The 15,611-nt window shown below is 47.6% G+C and overlaps 1 protein-coding gene across 3 annotated transcripts; it reads left to right on the top strand.

Annotated features, from left to right (window-relative positions):
- The first annotated feature begins 2,895 nt into the window (after positions 1 to 2,895).
- On the top strand, positions 2,896 to 6,936 carry MRPS23 (mitochondrial ribosomal protein S23). Of its 3 annotated transcripts, none has more exons than XM_015560619.1 (5): positions 2,896 to 3,027; positions 3,516 to 3,686; positions 5,676 to 5,753; positions 5,954 to 6,080; positions 6,559 to 6,936. In XM_015560619.1, the coding sequence occupies exons 1-5, from the start codon at positions 2,984 to 2,986 to the stop codon at positions 6,703 to 6,705; spliced, it is 567 nt and encodes a 188-aa protein (XP_015416105.1). In that variant the 5' UTR covers positions 2,896 to 2,983; the 3' UTR covers positions 6,706 to 6,936. The 3 variants fall into 3 exon arrangements, with proteins under 3 accessions (XP_015416105.1, XP_006758751.1, XP_015416106.1); XM_006758688.2 differs by having other exon boundaries at positions 2,900 to 3,027; positions 6,553 to 6,936; XM_015560620.1 differs by having other exon boundaries at positions 2,910 to 3,007; positions 6,553 to 6,936.
- The last annotated feature ends 8,675 nt before the right edge of the window (positions 6,937 to 15,611 follow it).

Here is a 15,611-nt window from a genome sequence, read left to right as displayed (position 1 = left end):
AGTGTGGGGAAGCCACAAGGGATGGCCTAGACTCCAAGGCTAGTAACGGAGGGGCTGTGTCTAAGTCTGGAGGGACAAGGTAGGAACAGTGACTGGAACCTGGCGCGAGAGAGCTGCGTGGTGGGAGCTGGGACTTTGTGTTCCTGGACTGTGTGGGGAGGGATTCAGGGGAACAGATTTTGGCTTCACTCTCCAGTCCCCTGCCAAAGCCTCCCACTGGCACTACCAACTGGAACCCAACTAGAAACAGAGGGCAAGGGGCTGGGGGGTATGGTCCATACACGTCAGCCTCCTGGGACACAGGACAGGGAGAAGGGTACAGCGTACCTGTGGATCTAGGTGGGTGAATGAACTTACCAATGTTATGGGCTTTCCAACGTTATGGGCTGAATGGCGCCCCTCAAACATTCTTATGTTGAAGTCCTAGCCCCCAGCACCTCAGGGTGTAACTGTGTTTGGAGACAGAATCTTGCGAGAAAATTCTTGCTTTGAAATTCCTCCCCTATTGAGGGTTTGGGCCTTTGGGGTTCCTCCCTGAACGTGGAATAAACCCTTCTAATTCCTTAGCGGTGGTAACTGCAGTGGCCTCTGGGGGGCAGGCCCGAGTGGGAGAAAGGAAGTGTGTCTGTGGCCTGGGCTGACAACTAGCTCTGATTTGGACGGAATTAGAAACTTGTTATGAGGCCTGGGAAGACTATATTTAGCTGGGAGTGTGCTTGCTCTCCCTCCAGCGCAGCCCTAGACCCTCCTAGGACTGGGAGACGGGAGCCTCCACACTTATCCCAGTGGCCAGCGCTGTGTTCTCTCTTCTCTGTTCCAAAGGGCCCTGAGGCAGCAGTGACACACACCTCTCAGTTTAGTCCTGGGCCTCCCATCACCCTGTCCCCTGCTGTTGGGGTCAGTTTTGCCTGACCTCCTCTGTCCACCAGTCTCCAGCTTGAGGCCTCGCTGAGGAGGCAGTGTGGAGCTTTGGGAAGGGCCCCGCTGGGCTGGAAGCCTGGCTGTGTCAGTTACCGATCAGACAAGTGACTTAACTCCCTAAGGCCTCACTTTCTAATCTATAACTAAGATAATAATAGCCACCTAGCAGGTGGGTGTGTGGATTCAGTAAGATAACACAACAAGCACTGACTACTCATCACACATTCCCTTCCTCCTCCTCGCCAGCCTCCCACAGAGCAGGGAGACTGGGGTAACCGGATGCTCTTTCTTGCTGACAAAGACGATGGGCTCCTGGGAGACATCTTATGTGTATGTGACTCAAAAGTTCAAATATAAATACAAACTCTTGACAGGTCAAGCTCTGAGGGATAAATAAAGACAAAAATTCTCCCGTCCCCTCCTGCAGTTTTACTAAGAGTAAAATTCACAGCCTTGCATGATCTTCCTCAAGTTTCTATCCTCCTACAAACACATCCACTGCAAAGTGTTTTCTTTTGTCTTTTCACAGGTTAGGGTCCCCCTAAAGGTGTTTCTCTGAAACTTCCTTTTTCATTTAACTATAAATCATGGGCATGCATCTAGGTCAGCGGTTCTCAACCTGTGGGTCCCGACCCCTTTGGGGGTCAAACGACCCTTTCACAGGGGTCGCCTAAGACCATCAGAAAACACATATATAATTACATACTGTTTTTGTGATTCATCACTATGCTTTAATTATGTTCAATTTGTAACAATGAAAATACATCCTGCATATCAGATATTTACATGACGATTTATAACAGTAGCAAAATTATAGTTATGAAGTAGCAACGAAAATAATTTTATGGTTGGGGGTCACCACAACATGAGGAACTGTATTAAAGGGTCGCGGCATTAGGAAGGTTGAGAACCACTGATCTAGGTAAATATATATGAAACTAAGTTGTTTAATAGCTGCATAGGATTCCATAGAATATATGAAGCATGATTTTCCAGCCATTTCCCATTAGCCACACTTATTACGATTGCCACCACAAACAATGCTGCAAATGAGGATCCCTGCACAAATATCCCCATGAAATTGTGCTTTAATTTCTATGGGGGTGCTGTATCCAAAGTATGGTTATTGGGCCAAAAGATAACCCTGACAGGTGACTTTCCCCAGGTTATTCATTTTCCTTCTTGGAATTTGTTCCGCACACTCTTACTTTTCAAGCTCCAAGGAGGAGCTAGCAGCAACGCCTCCTCTGGGGCGGAAACATTAGCTGCTGGCAGCATCCTCATTAGCACGGATGCAGGTGGCACCGCGGGGCCCAAGGGTTCAGTGGGGAGCGCTAAACAACAGGAGCCGGAGGCGTGGACTCCCTGTGACCCTGGGCAAGTGCCTCCCCTCCCGGGGCCTCTGTTTCCTTTGGCGTCGTCTGTGACTCCAACCAAAACAGGCACAAGTGGGGCCTGGTGCTAGAGACCTCCTGGGGGCTCCCCTAGGACGTGGGCTGCGTCTCCCACCTCGTCACCAGCCCACTGCGCGGCCCCACCTAAGAGGAGTGGCCTCCCTGAGGCCAGACAAGCTAATGCAGCCACTAGCAGTGGTTCTCAACCTTCTGGCCCTTTAAATACAGTTCCTCATGTTGTGACCCACGCATAAAATTATTTTCGTTGCTACTTCATCACTGTAATGTTGCTACTGTTATGAATCGTAATGTAAATATCTGATATGCAGGATGGTTTTAGGCGCCCCCTGTGAAAGGGTCATAGGACCACCAAAGGGGTCGCGACCCACAGGTTGAGAACCGCTGCACTAGAGTCAATCCCTCCCCTAGATCGGTCATTTACAGCTTCTGCCCGGCTTTGGCTCGCTCCCTCTGTTTGGACTCGGCTGTCGAGTGCTCCCGTCTGAACCTGCCAAGTAGCCGAGAAGCCCGCCAGTTCGGCCAATCCTTTGCTTCTGCCTGGCTCCGCCCTAGATCCGCCGCTCGGCCAGCAACCTCGCCTCCTTTGCCGGCGGCTGGCGCTTCCGGTTCCGGTAGCCGCTAACCGCGCTGGGTCGGAGGCTCCGGCCATGGCGGGCAGCCGGCTGGAAACGGTGGGCAGCATTTTCTCGCGGTGCGTGCTCGGAGCCGGGATGGGCTGAGGGTGCCCCCCACCACTCCCGGGCGGGGGCTCCGCTTGGGAGGGTGTGAGCCGGGCGGGCGAGGCATGCTCCAGGGTGCGGTGTCTGCGCCGGGGGAGGCCTGCAGTGCTCTCTCCTGCTTCCGAACGGTTGTGGTGGAGGATGTCACTCCATGACCTTCTTGTCTTCCACGTTCAAGAGCGCACCGCTCCGTTCCCCGAGCGGAGGGCTGAGCCGTCTGTGCATGTGACGTGACAGGAACGGGGCGAGGAAGTGGGCCGCGCTCGCGGGTGTAGAAGGAAGGGCCTACTCCCCGAGCTCGGTTAGGCCGGCTGGGAGTATGGAACTGTCTTACCTGTTGGTGGGGACACCCTGCTCCGCCTTCTTTCGGCTCCGTGATCTCCTGATGTCCCTCCCAGATGTGACCAGACTGATTGATGTGGTTGTAACGGGCTGACCTTCCTTATTTTCCTTCCTTAAGGACTCGGGACCTCATGCGGGCTGGGGTCCTGAAGGAGAAGCCCCTCTGGTTCGACATATATCACGCCTTCCCCCCGCTGAGGGAGCCGGTCTTCCGAAGGCCCCTCCTGCGATACGGCAAAGCCAAAGCCCCCATCCAGGACATCTTCTACCACGAGGACCTGATTAGAGCGTGAGTGCCGGAGGGTGCGCGGGGGGTGCGGGAGGAGAGGTTTAGACAGTGGGTCCAGGCTTGCCCTATGGAAGTCTTGTACAAAACGAGGGAAGCAATTCCCTCCCCCATGTGAGAGGGACAGGAGCTCTGAGAAGTAGAATATGGAGTCCAGCAATTGCCTGATGGTTGCAGTTACTTGTTTCTGCACATCTGTTTTGCATCAGGCACCTGCTAAGCACTTAGCAAACGTCTTACTTGGCCCGACTCTAACCCTGCAAGGCAGGTATCCTTCTCTCCGTTTTAGTCACGTGGCCTCTGAGACTTACAGAGGCAGCAAACTGGGAGGTACTGACAAAGCCCTTTCCCTCAAATACTTGTCAGCTAGTGTTATACCGGGAATTGGTTTGGTTCTTTTCTGTTGAATGTTAAGATCAGAGGTTGTGCCTAACTGAAGTTAATACATGTTTCTTATCCTTACCCGTATTCCTGGATGTAAGAAAACAGAAGTTATAGTTATATTCTCTATGGAAGTCCAGGCGCCTTTCATTTGAGGGCGTTTTTCCTCCCCACACAACACTCCTTTGAGGTAGGAAAACAAGTATGTTATTGTTCTACTTGGAAATTTTCAGGATAGGCCACAAGATCTCTGGGGGAGTAAGTATTTTTTCAACATTTTTTCTGTTCAGTTGCATTGGATGCACGTGGTCAGCATGCTTTCCAGGTTCATTTATACATTAACATAATTTATGTGATAGGACAATGTGGAATATTTTATAGCTCTCTCTCTTAGTACTATCAATGCCAAAATAATAACACCTTATATTTAAATAGTTTTTGAACATTTATCTTTGCGACTTTTGGGCGGGGGGTGATGGTGTTTTATATTTTTAAGAACTTATAACAACAAAATAAATTCTAGAGGTGTCAAAACCTAGATGTAAAAAAGTCAAATCATAAAAGTACTAGAAGAAAACATGGGAGAACTTTACAAATAGTCTGAGTGATTAAGACCTTTCTAAGAATGGCATAAAACCCAGAAGCCATAAATGAAAACATTAAAATTTTCTGCATAAAGAATGTACCATAAGCAAAATAAAAACTCAGCCTATATACTGGGGGAAAAATTTGCAGCATGTATGACAAAAGGCTAATATCTTATTTTTACTGCTATAAAGTTTGCATATGAGTCAGTAAGAAAAAGACCACCAAATGGAAATCAGCAAAGACATGGACAGGTTGCAGAAAAGGAAATTGGGTTTGCTTTTAAACATGACAAGATACTCAGTCTGTTTCACAAGAAAAGACAAGACTACCATGAGTTATAATTTTTGCCTATCAAATTGACAAAGACCATAAAGTTGGAAAATATAATTTGGTCAGGGGAAATAGGCCTTGTCATATACTACTGGTGTGAGTGTAAATTGGCACAAATGCTTTGGAAAGCATTTTGGCAATTGCTCATACTTTGACCTAATACCATGTTTATGAATTTATTCCACAAACTTATTTGCACAATGCACTAAGAAATGAATTGCAGTACTGTCTAGAATAGCAAAGGACTGGAAATAACCTACATGCATTGATTTAAAATGACCTCTAAGAAATACTAAGTTAAAAAAAGGCAAGATATGAAATAGTGCTTACAAGCCTTGAGGTTAAACAATGTGGCTGGAAATGGAATGATAGATGCCTATATGCGTGTATATTAGTGGAATATTCCTGGATGGATACACAAGCAGCTGGGTAGTGTTACTTCCTGGGAAGGGAACTGGGGAGTTGGGGTGCAGAGGTGAGGAGGAGTGTCCCTTTTCCCTGGATGCCTTTGTGTAACATTTGACATATTTACCATGTGCATGCACCACTTAAAGACAAAACCCAAAAATTGTTAGGCTTGGGCTGTGTAGGTGATGTTATACTGAACTCCTCAGGGCCTAGCAGTTATTTCTGGTTTGTTCTTGGCCATGATCTATAATTGGAGACTTACATGGTGCTGTTTGTATTTCCCAGGAAATTTTATTCAGCCTATGGATCTGGTCAAAAAGCTTTTGATCTGTTCAACCCAAACTTCAAGTCTACCTGTCAACGGTAAGCCATTTTGTAAACCCTGGGTGAGTTATTTTTTTATTTTTAAGAATTTAGTTATCAGCTTGAGTTTTGTTGAATTGTACTAGAGAACAGTGTTTCTATAAGGAGGTCTCTTAAGGGAATGCTTGACACACTGAGTAACAGCATGTTTTGACAACTCTCAGTATACAGACCTAAGACATGACTGCTTGGAATTCCAGGTTTGTGGAGAAGTACTTAGAGCTACAGAAACTTGGAGAAACAGACGAAGAGAAATTATTTGTGGAAGCAGGGAAGGCTTTATTGGCAGAAGGTGTCATTTTAAGACGAGTAGGAGAAGCAAGGGCTGTGAGTATTTTATTATCAAAATTGTTATGAGGATTAGTTGTATTCTTGTCAGAGGTTAAAGGGAGGCTTGGTTTTCTTTCCCCAACCTCGGCTCATGTTCCTGAACTCCAGGTCCAATACTTCTAGATAGAATCTACTGGAGTTTTGTGGTTATGACTGAGACTTGGAACAAGTGAGTTGTCATTAGGGCTTTTGAAATTGTGCTCTGTAGAGATTTTTATCATGTTTTTGTTTGTTTAGAACAGAATTTGACCTGAAATACTATTTTTTAAAAAAATCTTTATTGAAAGTATTATATATGTCTCCCCCCCACCCCCTGCATTGACCTCTTCTAGCCTGCCCTCACCCTGACCTGAAATATTAATGTTAAATTTTTGAGTCGGTGATAGAATGTGCCTAAATCATATAGCTTCAGCCAAATCCTTGAGTGAAAATAACATCTTTGTGACATACTTCTGTCTGGTCTTCTAAGCAACAGGACAGTAGTCACGTTTCCTCGAAATCTGAACCCACGGGTGTCAAACTCCAAACTTTGTTGGAAAAAATCCAGCCTCTGAAGGAAGTGCAACAGGACCAGCATTTGGAGGCACCAGAAGAGCAGTCGAAAGGCCCCTCACCTCCCTGAAGAACTTGTATAACACATGTACTGACATCCAAACTGTGCTCACTGGATGAATGTTGAACTATTTTCGACAGTTAAGCTGTGTAAATGTTTCTGGGTCTCGAAGGCATTATGTTTACCGTCTTTTAGTTCCTGTTGCTAGGTTGTCATAAAGCTCAGTATCATGCTTTGAAAGAAGCAGTTATGTGAACTTTTATGCTAGGACTCTCTTCAATAAAGAATTCCTTAGCTGCTTATAATGTAAATTTACTTTAACATTGTAAATAGCACCAGGAAAGCTTTATGAGCGCCGTTTGAATGGGACTCATTCTGAGTAGGTTTGCTTGGGTTTTGGTGTTAACATGTGGCTGGCGCCCTGGCTGGTACCGCGCCGTTGGGCATCATTCTGTGCACGGAAAGCTTGGCAGTGTGATTCCCGATCAGGGAATCTTAGGAGGTGTGCAGAAGGCAGCCGTTCCATGTGTCACTCTCACATCAATGTTTCTCTCCCTCTCCCTTCTCTCTCAAAAAATTAATTAAAAAAAATTTTAAAAAAACAAGTGGGCTGGCTGTTTCTTATTCTCTGGTATGTTTCTCTTCTCTGGATCCATCAGACTTTTACTTATACATATAATGTGGCTCTTGGTCAGTTGTTTCTATGTGCAGGTACTCTTTGTACTTGCTGCTATGGAACTACTGACCTTCAACTTGAGAGGCTAACCTGACTTATGCTTTGAGGTAAGAGTGAGAACCAATCAGTGAAAATAGCCAAAGGCCAAAACTATAACTTTAATCTCATGGATTGGCTCTGCTGGAGACAATTAGCACAGGCCTACACATAGTAGGCTTTGTTGAATGAGTGAATAATTACATCCAGCTTAAGACTGAATCCAGATGCATCTCTTGGATTGCCAAGAGGGAGCCAGCCAATTCAGATGATGCTCTCCACCGGCCTCCCTGGTGTCAAGGAGCCCGGCTGGTGTGCCTCGGTGGTTGAGTGTTGACCCATGAACCCGGTTGGGACACATGCCTGGGTTTCAGGCTCAATCCCTGGTGGGGGGCATGCGGGAGGCAGCTGATCGATGATTTTCTCTCATCATTGATGTTTTTTTATCTTCCTCTGAAAAAGTAAAAAGTAGTAAGTGGCATATTGCTCTGAGATTGTCCCCTTTGCATTTGTGATCAAGCTGAGTAGGAGAAGTGGTTTTCAGCTACTGGTAATAAACTGCTTCAGAAATTTCTTATTTTAAAACCTGTTTAGATTTTCTACCCTGTGTTCTTTGTGTACAGTCACTTCTGTCTCCTGGTAGACAAAGGGTGGGGCACACATCTCAGCCTGTACACCTCCTGGCACATGGGTGCTCAGATAATGGAAGGTGAGTGTGACTACGTGAGGCAAAAGCAATTTTCAGCCATATTGCTTCCCCCACTGCCCCTTCCCCAACCTTTATCTCTGCAATTCTTGCTTTGGGAATGCTTCAGTTTTAGGTGGGGCAGCACATTTCATCCATTTGAAAGCAGGCAGCCACTGGTTTCAATGCCAGGCCAGACCTTGGGAGGAGGACTTAGCAGGTGGAGGAGATGGTTTTGTCAGAGGAACAGTCAGGGGTCACTCATTACTTCTCTAAACTTGATGTTTCTGGTGCTTAATGGGCATTTTCTTATTTTTTAAATTAACTGCAATACCATTTGTAACAATATCAATAGGAAATATATAAGAATAAATCTGAGAGCCCTAACGGGTTTGGCTCAGTGGCTAGAGCGTCAGCCTGCAGACTGAAAGGTCCCAGGTTCGATTCCGGCCAAGGGCATGTACCTTGGTTGCGGGCACATCCCCAGTAGGAGGTATGCAGGAGGCAGCTGATCGATGTTTCTCTCTCATCGATGTTTCTAACTCTCTATCCCTCTCCCTTCCTCTCTGTGAAAAATCAAATATATTTTTTAAAAAAGAATAAATCTGAGAAATGTACAGTGAAAAGTACAAAACATTATAACACACACACAAAAAAAGGGCAGTTTCTCCATAATGTTGAAGAGTTTTAAAAAGCTATTTGTTGCATAATTCTTCAAAAATTATACATGCAATGGTTCAAAATTTAAAGGGGACAGGCAGTCTCCCACCAGCGTGACTTTCATAATAATATGAACAGGAATCCTTATAATCATGAGAGTATGGTGGAGAGTCGGGGAGAGATCGGCCATGGACTAGTCTGGGGGGCGAAATTTGGGGGTTTGAAGTGGCGTGCGTGGCTGTTCCTGCCAGGAGCAACACCCCCTGCCACCACTGTGCCCTCACTGTCCTTTTCAAATGGTATCTCCGCTCAGAAGTTTTACCTAATGTTCACATCACGTCTCGAGCCCCTTCCAGACTGCGCTCACTGCCCTGCAGCAGGCACACCTGACCCACAACAGGCAGTTTGGACTCCTGCCCGATTTATCTGGTCGTCGTTCAGAGACGTAGCTACTCTCTCCCACGTCAGAGTGTCAACAAGTGCAGAAGTTCTTGCCCACTGAAGCATGGCACAGTCTTTTAGGAGTAGGCCCTCCACTTGGGTTTGCTGAGCTGAAGGGCATGTGTCCTGATTACAGTGAAATTTGCACAAGGCGAAGCTAAAGATCTGGGTTCTAGTTCTGGCTACTCAGATTTTTACTGGTGTGGCCTCATGCCTGTCACAGTCTCTTGGGCTTCTAGTTAGTATCGTGAGAATTAATGGGTATAATGAATGCAAAGCCCATTTGTAAGATGTGACAGGTGCTTTTTTGACTCTTGAGGAGGAGTGGAAAGCAGGTTTGACCAGGTAGGATGGGATCTGATCATGGTGGCCTCAGAAACTCTACAGAGGGATTCAGCTGGGTGTAAGAAAGTTTGAACGAGGAAGTACCGTCGTGAAAACAGTGTCAGGTCAGAGGAAGATTTGCCCAGATGTGATATAAAGAATGTGGTTGGGGGAGTGGGCAATGAAGGCAAGAAGATGAGACTTTGTTCTCTGAGCAGCCATTCCAGTGGGAGACAGCGATTCCAAGGTTACAAGCCTGAGCGACCAGGTCAATAGCATCACTAACAAACAGGCGGGGAAGAGCTCCAATACTTCACCTACTGCGTTCGAGGTGACGGAGCAATGTTCCAGTGGCAGACAGTGAAGTGGGTCCGGTGATGGGAGAAGGGGAGGAAGCACTGGAGCCAGGAGATGAATGAGCTGTCCAAGGGGAGTGTAGAGAGACACAGATGTTGGGGCTGAGCCAGGTGAATGCTCTCAGTTAAAGGGCAGGAGGGCCCTATCCGGTTTGGCTCGGTGGATAGAGCGTCGGCCTGCGGACTAAAAGGTCCCGGGTTCGATTCCGGTCAGGAGCATGTGCCTTGGTTGTGGGCACATCCCCAGTGAGAGGTGTGCAGGAGGCGGCTGATCTATGTTTCTCTCTCAACGATGTTTCTCTCTGTCCTTCTCCCTTACTCTCTGTACAAAAATCAATAAAATATATTTTAAAAAAAGGGCGGGGGGCAGGAGGAATGAGAAAGCCAGCAAAGGGAACAGGTCCCACATCTTCCCTCGTCTAAATGGCGAGGCCCATGTAAGTGGCCCTGGATGCTCCAGCTTTCAGAGAGTTCTCTTTTTGCTTTTGCTGGATAGACCTGACCCTTGATTTGTGTGTCCTTAAAAGGCAAGCCCAATTCTTTTTGTAATTTTGTACAATACTTAGTATTCTCAGATAATGAAAATGTTATTACAGAAAAAAGATCGGTGCCTCCCAGGGACTCCTGATTTTGTTAAAATGATACCTTTCTCTAAATAAATGATGGCTCACTAATTAAAAGCAGTCACTGGATTCTTTTTTTAAACAGTCATCCCAGTGGGATGATGAGATTTTCTCGGAGGCTCACACGGGTGCCTGCTAATTAAAAACAGTCACTGGATTCTTTTTTTAAACAAAGTCATCCCAGTGGGATGATAAGATTTTCTCGGAGGCTCGCACGGGTGCCTGCCTCTCTGCTCTTGGGAATCCGGACGGGGCACATGGGAGTGCAGGGCCTCATCCGTCCTTCCCAGCTCTCAGCTCTGACCGTGCCTGACTCAGGACTGGGCTGGCAGTTCTCCTGCCTGCACAGGAGCTAAGGGTGTGTGACATGATGTGGCTGCGATAGTTAACACAAGCTGTCCTCAGCTAGAGGGCTGTAGAGCTAGGAACAAGAGAAGGTGGGTCATGTAAAGGGGGTGGGGTTATTACTTTGTTCCTGGTCTCTGGGCTCCTGAACTCTATTCCAGAAGAGCCAAAAGGTGGAGGACCGACCAGCTAGTTTAGCTGCGTGTTTTGAGTCGTTGAGGGTGCTCAGCAAGACGGATGCTGGAGCAGGTTCAGTGAGCAACTTGGTTGAGGTCACCTTGGCTGATGGAGGAAGGGCACCTGCTCTCCTGTGGAAAAGACAAGAAATGGCTTCCATGTTACCGCTAGGGTAGTGCTCAGTGTGGCAGGCGGGTGTCTGATTGGATGAGCCCAGCCCTGGAGCAGCATCTGTGGAGATGCTGAGCCAGACAAGCGGTTATTGCTGCAGCAGGAAGATGGAAAGGTTGCTAGGGGAAGGCAAAGGAGGCAGGAAGTTAAGTATTATGTCCCCTACAAAGTGTAGCAGCCACGGCCCCCTCCATCTGTGCAGATTACAGCGAGGGGATTCTTGTCGAATGCTAGCTGACAACGCAATTACATTTTGGGTCTAGTTTTACCCTCGATGGATGCTTTTACTGGACTGGAACTTAAATGTCAGTCACCTGACCTTCTGGTGGCTCAGTTCTTTTAATTAAAAGATGCTTCTAAGCACCATCCAGTAGTGGGCTCTTTATTATTTATCAAGCATTTTCCTCCCAGCAGTTAGTGAAAGGTCAGTGGCTTCAAGGGATGCTTTGTTTTTGGTGAGCAGCTCAGATGGAAAAGATAGACAATCAATTCCCGCTCCCTCCTGTTTGCTCTGGGGCCGGACACTGTGTAACAGTCATTGTGGCATTTAGGATCGCAGGCTTCTGAAACATGCAGAAAAGTGCACGGGCATCCCTTGCTACTGAACATTTCTCCAAAAGTAAACACCAGGTCGTGATTATGGTTAATAATGAGGTATTGATTGTTTGAAAATGTCAGGGCCTGAACGGGGAGCCCCAGCACCACTAGATGGCGCTGCACTATCACGCTGTTCAACCACAATAATTTTATTTCTTTGCCTCGGGGTACCTCATCTTTCAAGGTTGGCGAGTGTCCTTGTAAAATAATGTTCCGGCTGAGACTTAGGAAACTGAGGTCCTGGAGTGTGTGGGATAGGATAGAGATGGAAGCGGTTAGGCGGCCGCAGGACAAATGACAAAGGCCTGGGGGTCAGGGGGGAAGGGAATCAGCCCTGTTTGCATCACAATACGAGCTGGAGAGGAAGGCGCTAACTGTGCTGAGCCCCTGGAGACTGCCCTGAGCAGTGTTTTCTTACCTTCCCGCGGCAGTGACACACATCTGTGAATTTGCTGTGCAGGGCGGAGGGAGGGAGGCAGGGCGGAGCCGTGGAAAAAACCCAGGCCTTGGAGAGAAACCCCGATCGATTGCTTTGTCTTGTGACATTAGGTGAGTGAGTGAATAACTTGAGCCTCCATTTCCTTATCTGTAAAACCGGAACACCAACATCTACCTCACCAAGTTGTTTTAGGGACTCAGTGAGAGCATGAGCCAAGTTCTTGGCACAAGTCAGTCTCTGCTCTCAGTGCTTGGAAGGGGTTCAGCAACTGTTGACACCCACGGGGTGGAGCCGAGTGTGCACTGGATTAAAACAGAAGAAAGGAAAAACTGGTTCTGTGTACCTTTTTAGCGTCACTAGTTTAACCGCTTATCCTTTCTCATCCCCTCCCCCCAAGGAGTTGCTTTCTCCATTATCTTCCTCCAACCTTCTAGCACCAAAACAATCAATCAATTTTTTTTAAAAGACAAAAGAGGAAACTAAAGAACATCCTGGGAACTTGTTCATTATTGGAACTTACAATGCTGCTAGCTTTCACTGAAAAATTCGCTTTTATTTAGTTACTAGAGGCCCGGTGCACGACATTTGTGCACTTGCGGGGGGTGGGGAGGGTCCCCTCGGCCTGGCCTGTGCCCTCTTGCAGTCTGGGACCCGTGGGGGATGTCTACCTGCCAGCTTAAGCCTGTTCCCTGGGTCCTTAGCGCTGCCACGGAGGCAGGAGAGGCTCCCGCCACTGCCGCTGCACTCACCAGCTGTGAGCCCAGCTTCTGGCTGAGCGGCTCCCCCTGTGGAGCGCACTGACCACCAGGGGGCAGCTCTTGCATTGAGCATCTTCCCCCTGGTGGTCAGTGTGTGTCATTGCTACCGGTCGTTTGGCTGTTCAGTCGATTTGCTTACTAGGGTTTTATTATATAGGATAGGATTTCTTAGGCAGATTGTGTGTGTGTGTGTGTGTGTGTGTGTGTGTGTGTGTGTAGAAACCAATCTATAGATACAATAGAGAAATATGCTAATTAACCAAGACACCATAACAGGTTGACCAGACAGGAGGAGGTTGCGTGCGCAGCATCGGGGGTGGGGTGGCAGGGGCCTCTGCGCACCTGTGCTGGGGGAGGGTCTGATCAGCAGCGGCCAGGGCTGGTGGGGGCCCAGGAGGAGGTTGTGCAACAACATTGGGGACAGGGCGGTAGGGGCCTCCATGCACCTGTGCTGGGGGAAGGCCTGATCAGTAGTGGCCACGGCTGCTGTGGGGCCCGGGGAGCGAGGCAGGGCCAGACCTGCGACTCGAGGGTGAGCGGGTGGCGCTGCGCGATTTCGAATTGCACATTGGGCTCCAAGTGTCTTCATAACATTCCTTCTGTCCCTTTCCTTCCTCATTGATGCTCCTCCTGCTCTCCTTATGGTAAACTTACCTCCTTTCTTCCTTCCGCCCTGCACCCCAGATTGTGGAGAGGAAAGAGAGGGTCACTACCTAGAGGCCCAATAAAGAAAATGGGTCCAACCTCAGAGACATTGTTCCTGGAACCCCGCAGTTGCTCAGCATAGAGCGGTCTGGAGGGCCAGAAGGATCTGTTCATGGCCTTCTCGCTGTCCTGTGCCTCTCTCACTCCAGTTGACCCTGGTCTGTCTGCAGGTGGACTGTGGACCCCCCTGCCGCTGATCACATGGGAGGCTCACACCCTAAGCATGCTCAGGCTTATCTCCTGAATACTAACATGGAGAGAGGAGCATCCTGAATTTGATCCCTAGCTTCCCCTGGCTCCTGCCGAGTGAAGTAACAGCCCTGCTCCAGCTCAGCAGCGGGCCACAGCCTCCTCGCCCTTCCGGAACTCATCCCCTCTTCGGGCCTGGCTTCCCACTGGAACCACACCCCTGCCCTGGCCTCTATGTCACTGATTCATCAAGGCTTCTAGCTCCCTAAGGGGATAATTCAGGGACAATGGCTGTGTGTCCACTGCTGCTGGATCATCCTTTGAGGATCCCATAGGCTGGGTCCTCCTTTTCAGCCTGGGGAAAGGGAGGGCTCCACACCCGGCGTCTGGCACGCCACGGTGAGTGTGCCCAAGTCCTGTCTCCTGGTTTCCCTGTCCAGTCATACCCTGCCTCTTGTTAGAACAAGAAAATTCCAGTTTAAATCCTAAGGTAAAGCTTGTCTTTGCCAACCCTGCCACATCCCTAACCTTCTTACTTTTGGATGTGAGAGAGGAGAAAGGGTGGTGGGAGACAGGCCAGATGGGTAGGAGGGGGCTGGGAACCTGAGCTGCAGACAGACACAGGGCACCAGAATGTTCTACAGTCCTGCACATGCTAGCGGTATCTCACTTGGCTTTCTGGGCAACCAGTTAACCTCCAATACAGCGTGTTCTCAAGATCACAACTGCTTATTCCTTCTCTTTTGATGACTGTAGTGTCTAGACTGGCTTCTTAAGCACTTTGAATACCCGTAAAGTCAAGAAGTTCAAATTTAGGAAAATCTCATCTGTAGGACTTAGTTCCCATGAGCTGTTGGCCACTTATGATGAATATTAATGGAAGACAGATGATAGATGCTTATTGCTCAGCTGACACGCATTGCTAAACCCCAACGGGGTTAATTTAAGAGCTAAAGGACTCAAGTATCCTTTACTGGCACATTGAAGAGAATAAAACTTCCAGGGTATAATCAAGATTTCTTATATACAAGAACTCAAGGACCCATGGGCAATGTCAGCATTTAAGGAAAAAAAAAAAAAGCTACCACCATTGCTTACTGACCTAAAAAATAGCTCCTTTACCTGCTAACTGAGGTAGGCAATGGATGGAACAGTAGATGGAGCCCTGGATGAGGCTCCTGGAGACCCTGGTCCCAGCTCATCCACTAATTGGCTTTGTGATTTGGTTGTCATAACACCTTTCTAGCCAATTGTAACCTAAGGGGATTGAACTACAAGACCTCAGAGGTCCTATTCTTTGTGTCTACAGTTTCAAGAAGAGTGAAAGGGTATGGAGAGCAAGCACATTCCAAGACTTATTTAAAATCTCTCCACTTTTAAAATTTTAATAGTGGAACCACTCGTAAAAATAGAGTAAATAAACTGATCCTCCAGATGTTCTGATGTTCTTCATTTAGACTTAACCATTATTAATGTTTTGCCATATTTGCTCATCTGTATTTTTTCTGAAGGATTTTAAAGCAGGTGTAGCTATGACTTCTCACCCAAGACTTCAACCTGCCTCTCTGAAGAATAAGACCTTTTCTTATATCAACATAATACATTAGAAAGCTTAACAAAATTGTAATGAACAGTAATTGTGTAATATCACCTAGTAACCAGTCCATATTCAAATTTCCCCAAAGTTCCCTAAACAGGCTCTCCATATCTTCCTGCCGCAGGCCTGTCCCTGGGGCCGACCACTGTTAACCATGTCAGTTTTTAGTGCTTCTGGTGATCACCTTCATACAAAT

This window comes from Myotis davidii, unplaced genomic scaffold, assembly GCF_000327345.1.
Source record: "Myotis davidii unplaced genomic scaffold, ASM32734v1 scaffold595, whole genome shotgun sequence".
Lineage (NCBI taxonomy): Eukaryota > Metazoa > Chordata > Mammalia > Chiroptera > Vespertilionidae > Myotis > Myotis davidii.
The sequence above is the reverse complement of the archived record's forward strand: the minus strand, read 5'-3'. Positions and strand labels throughout refer to the sequence as shown.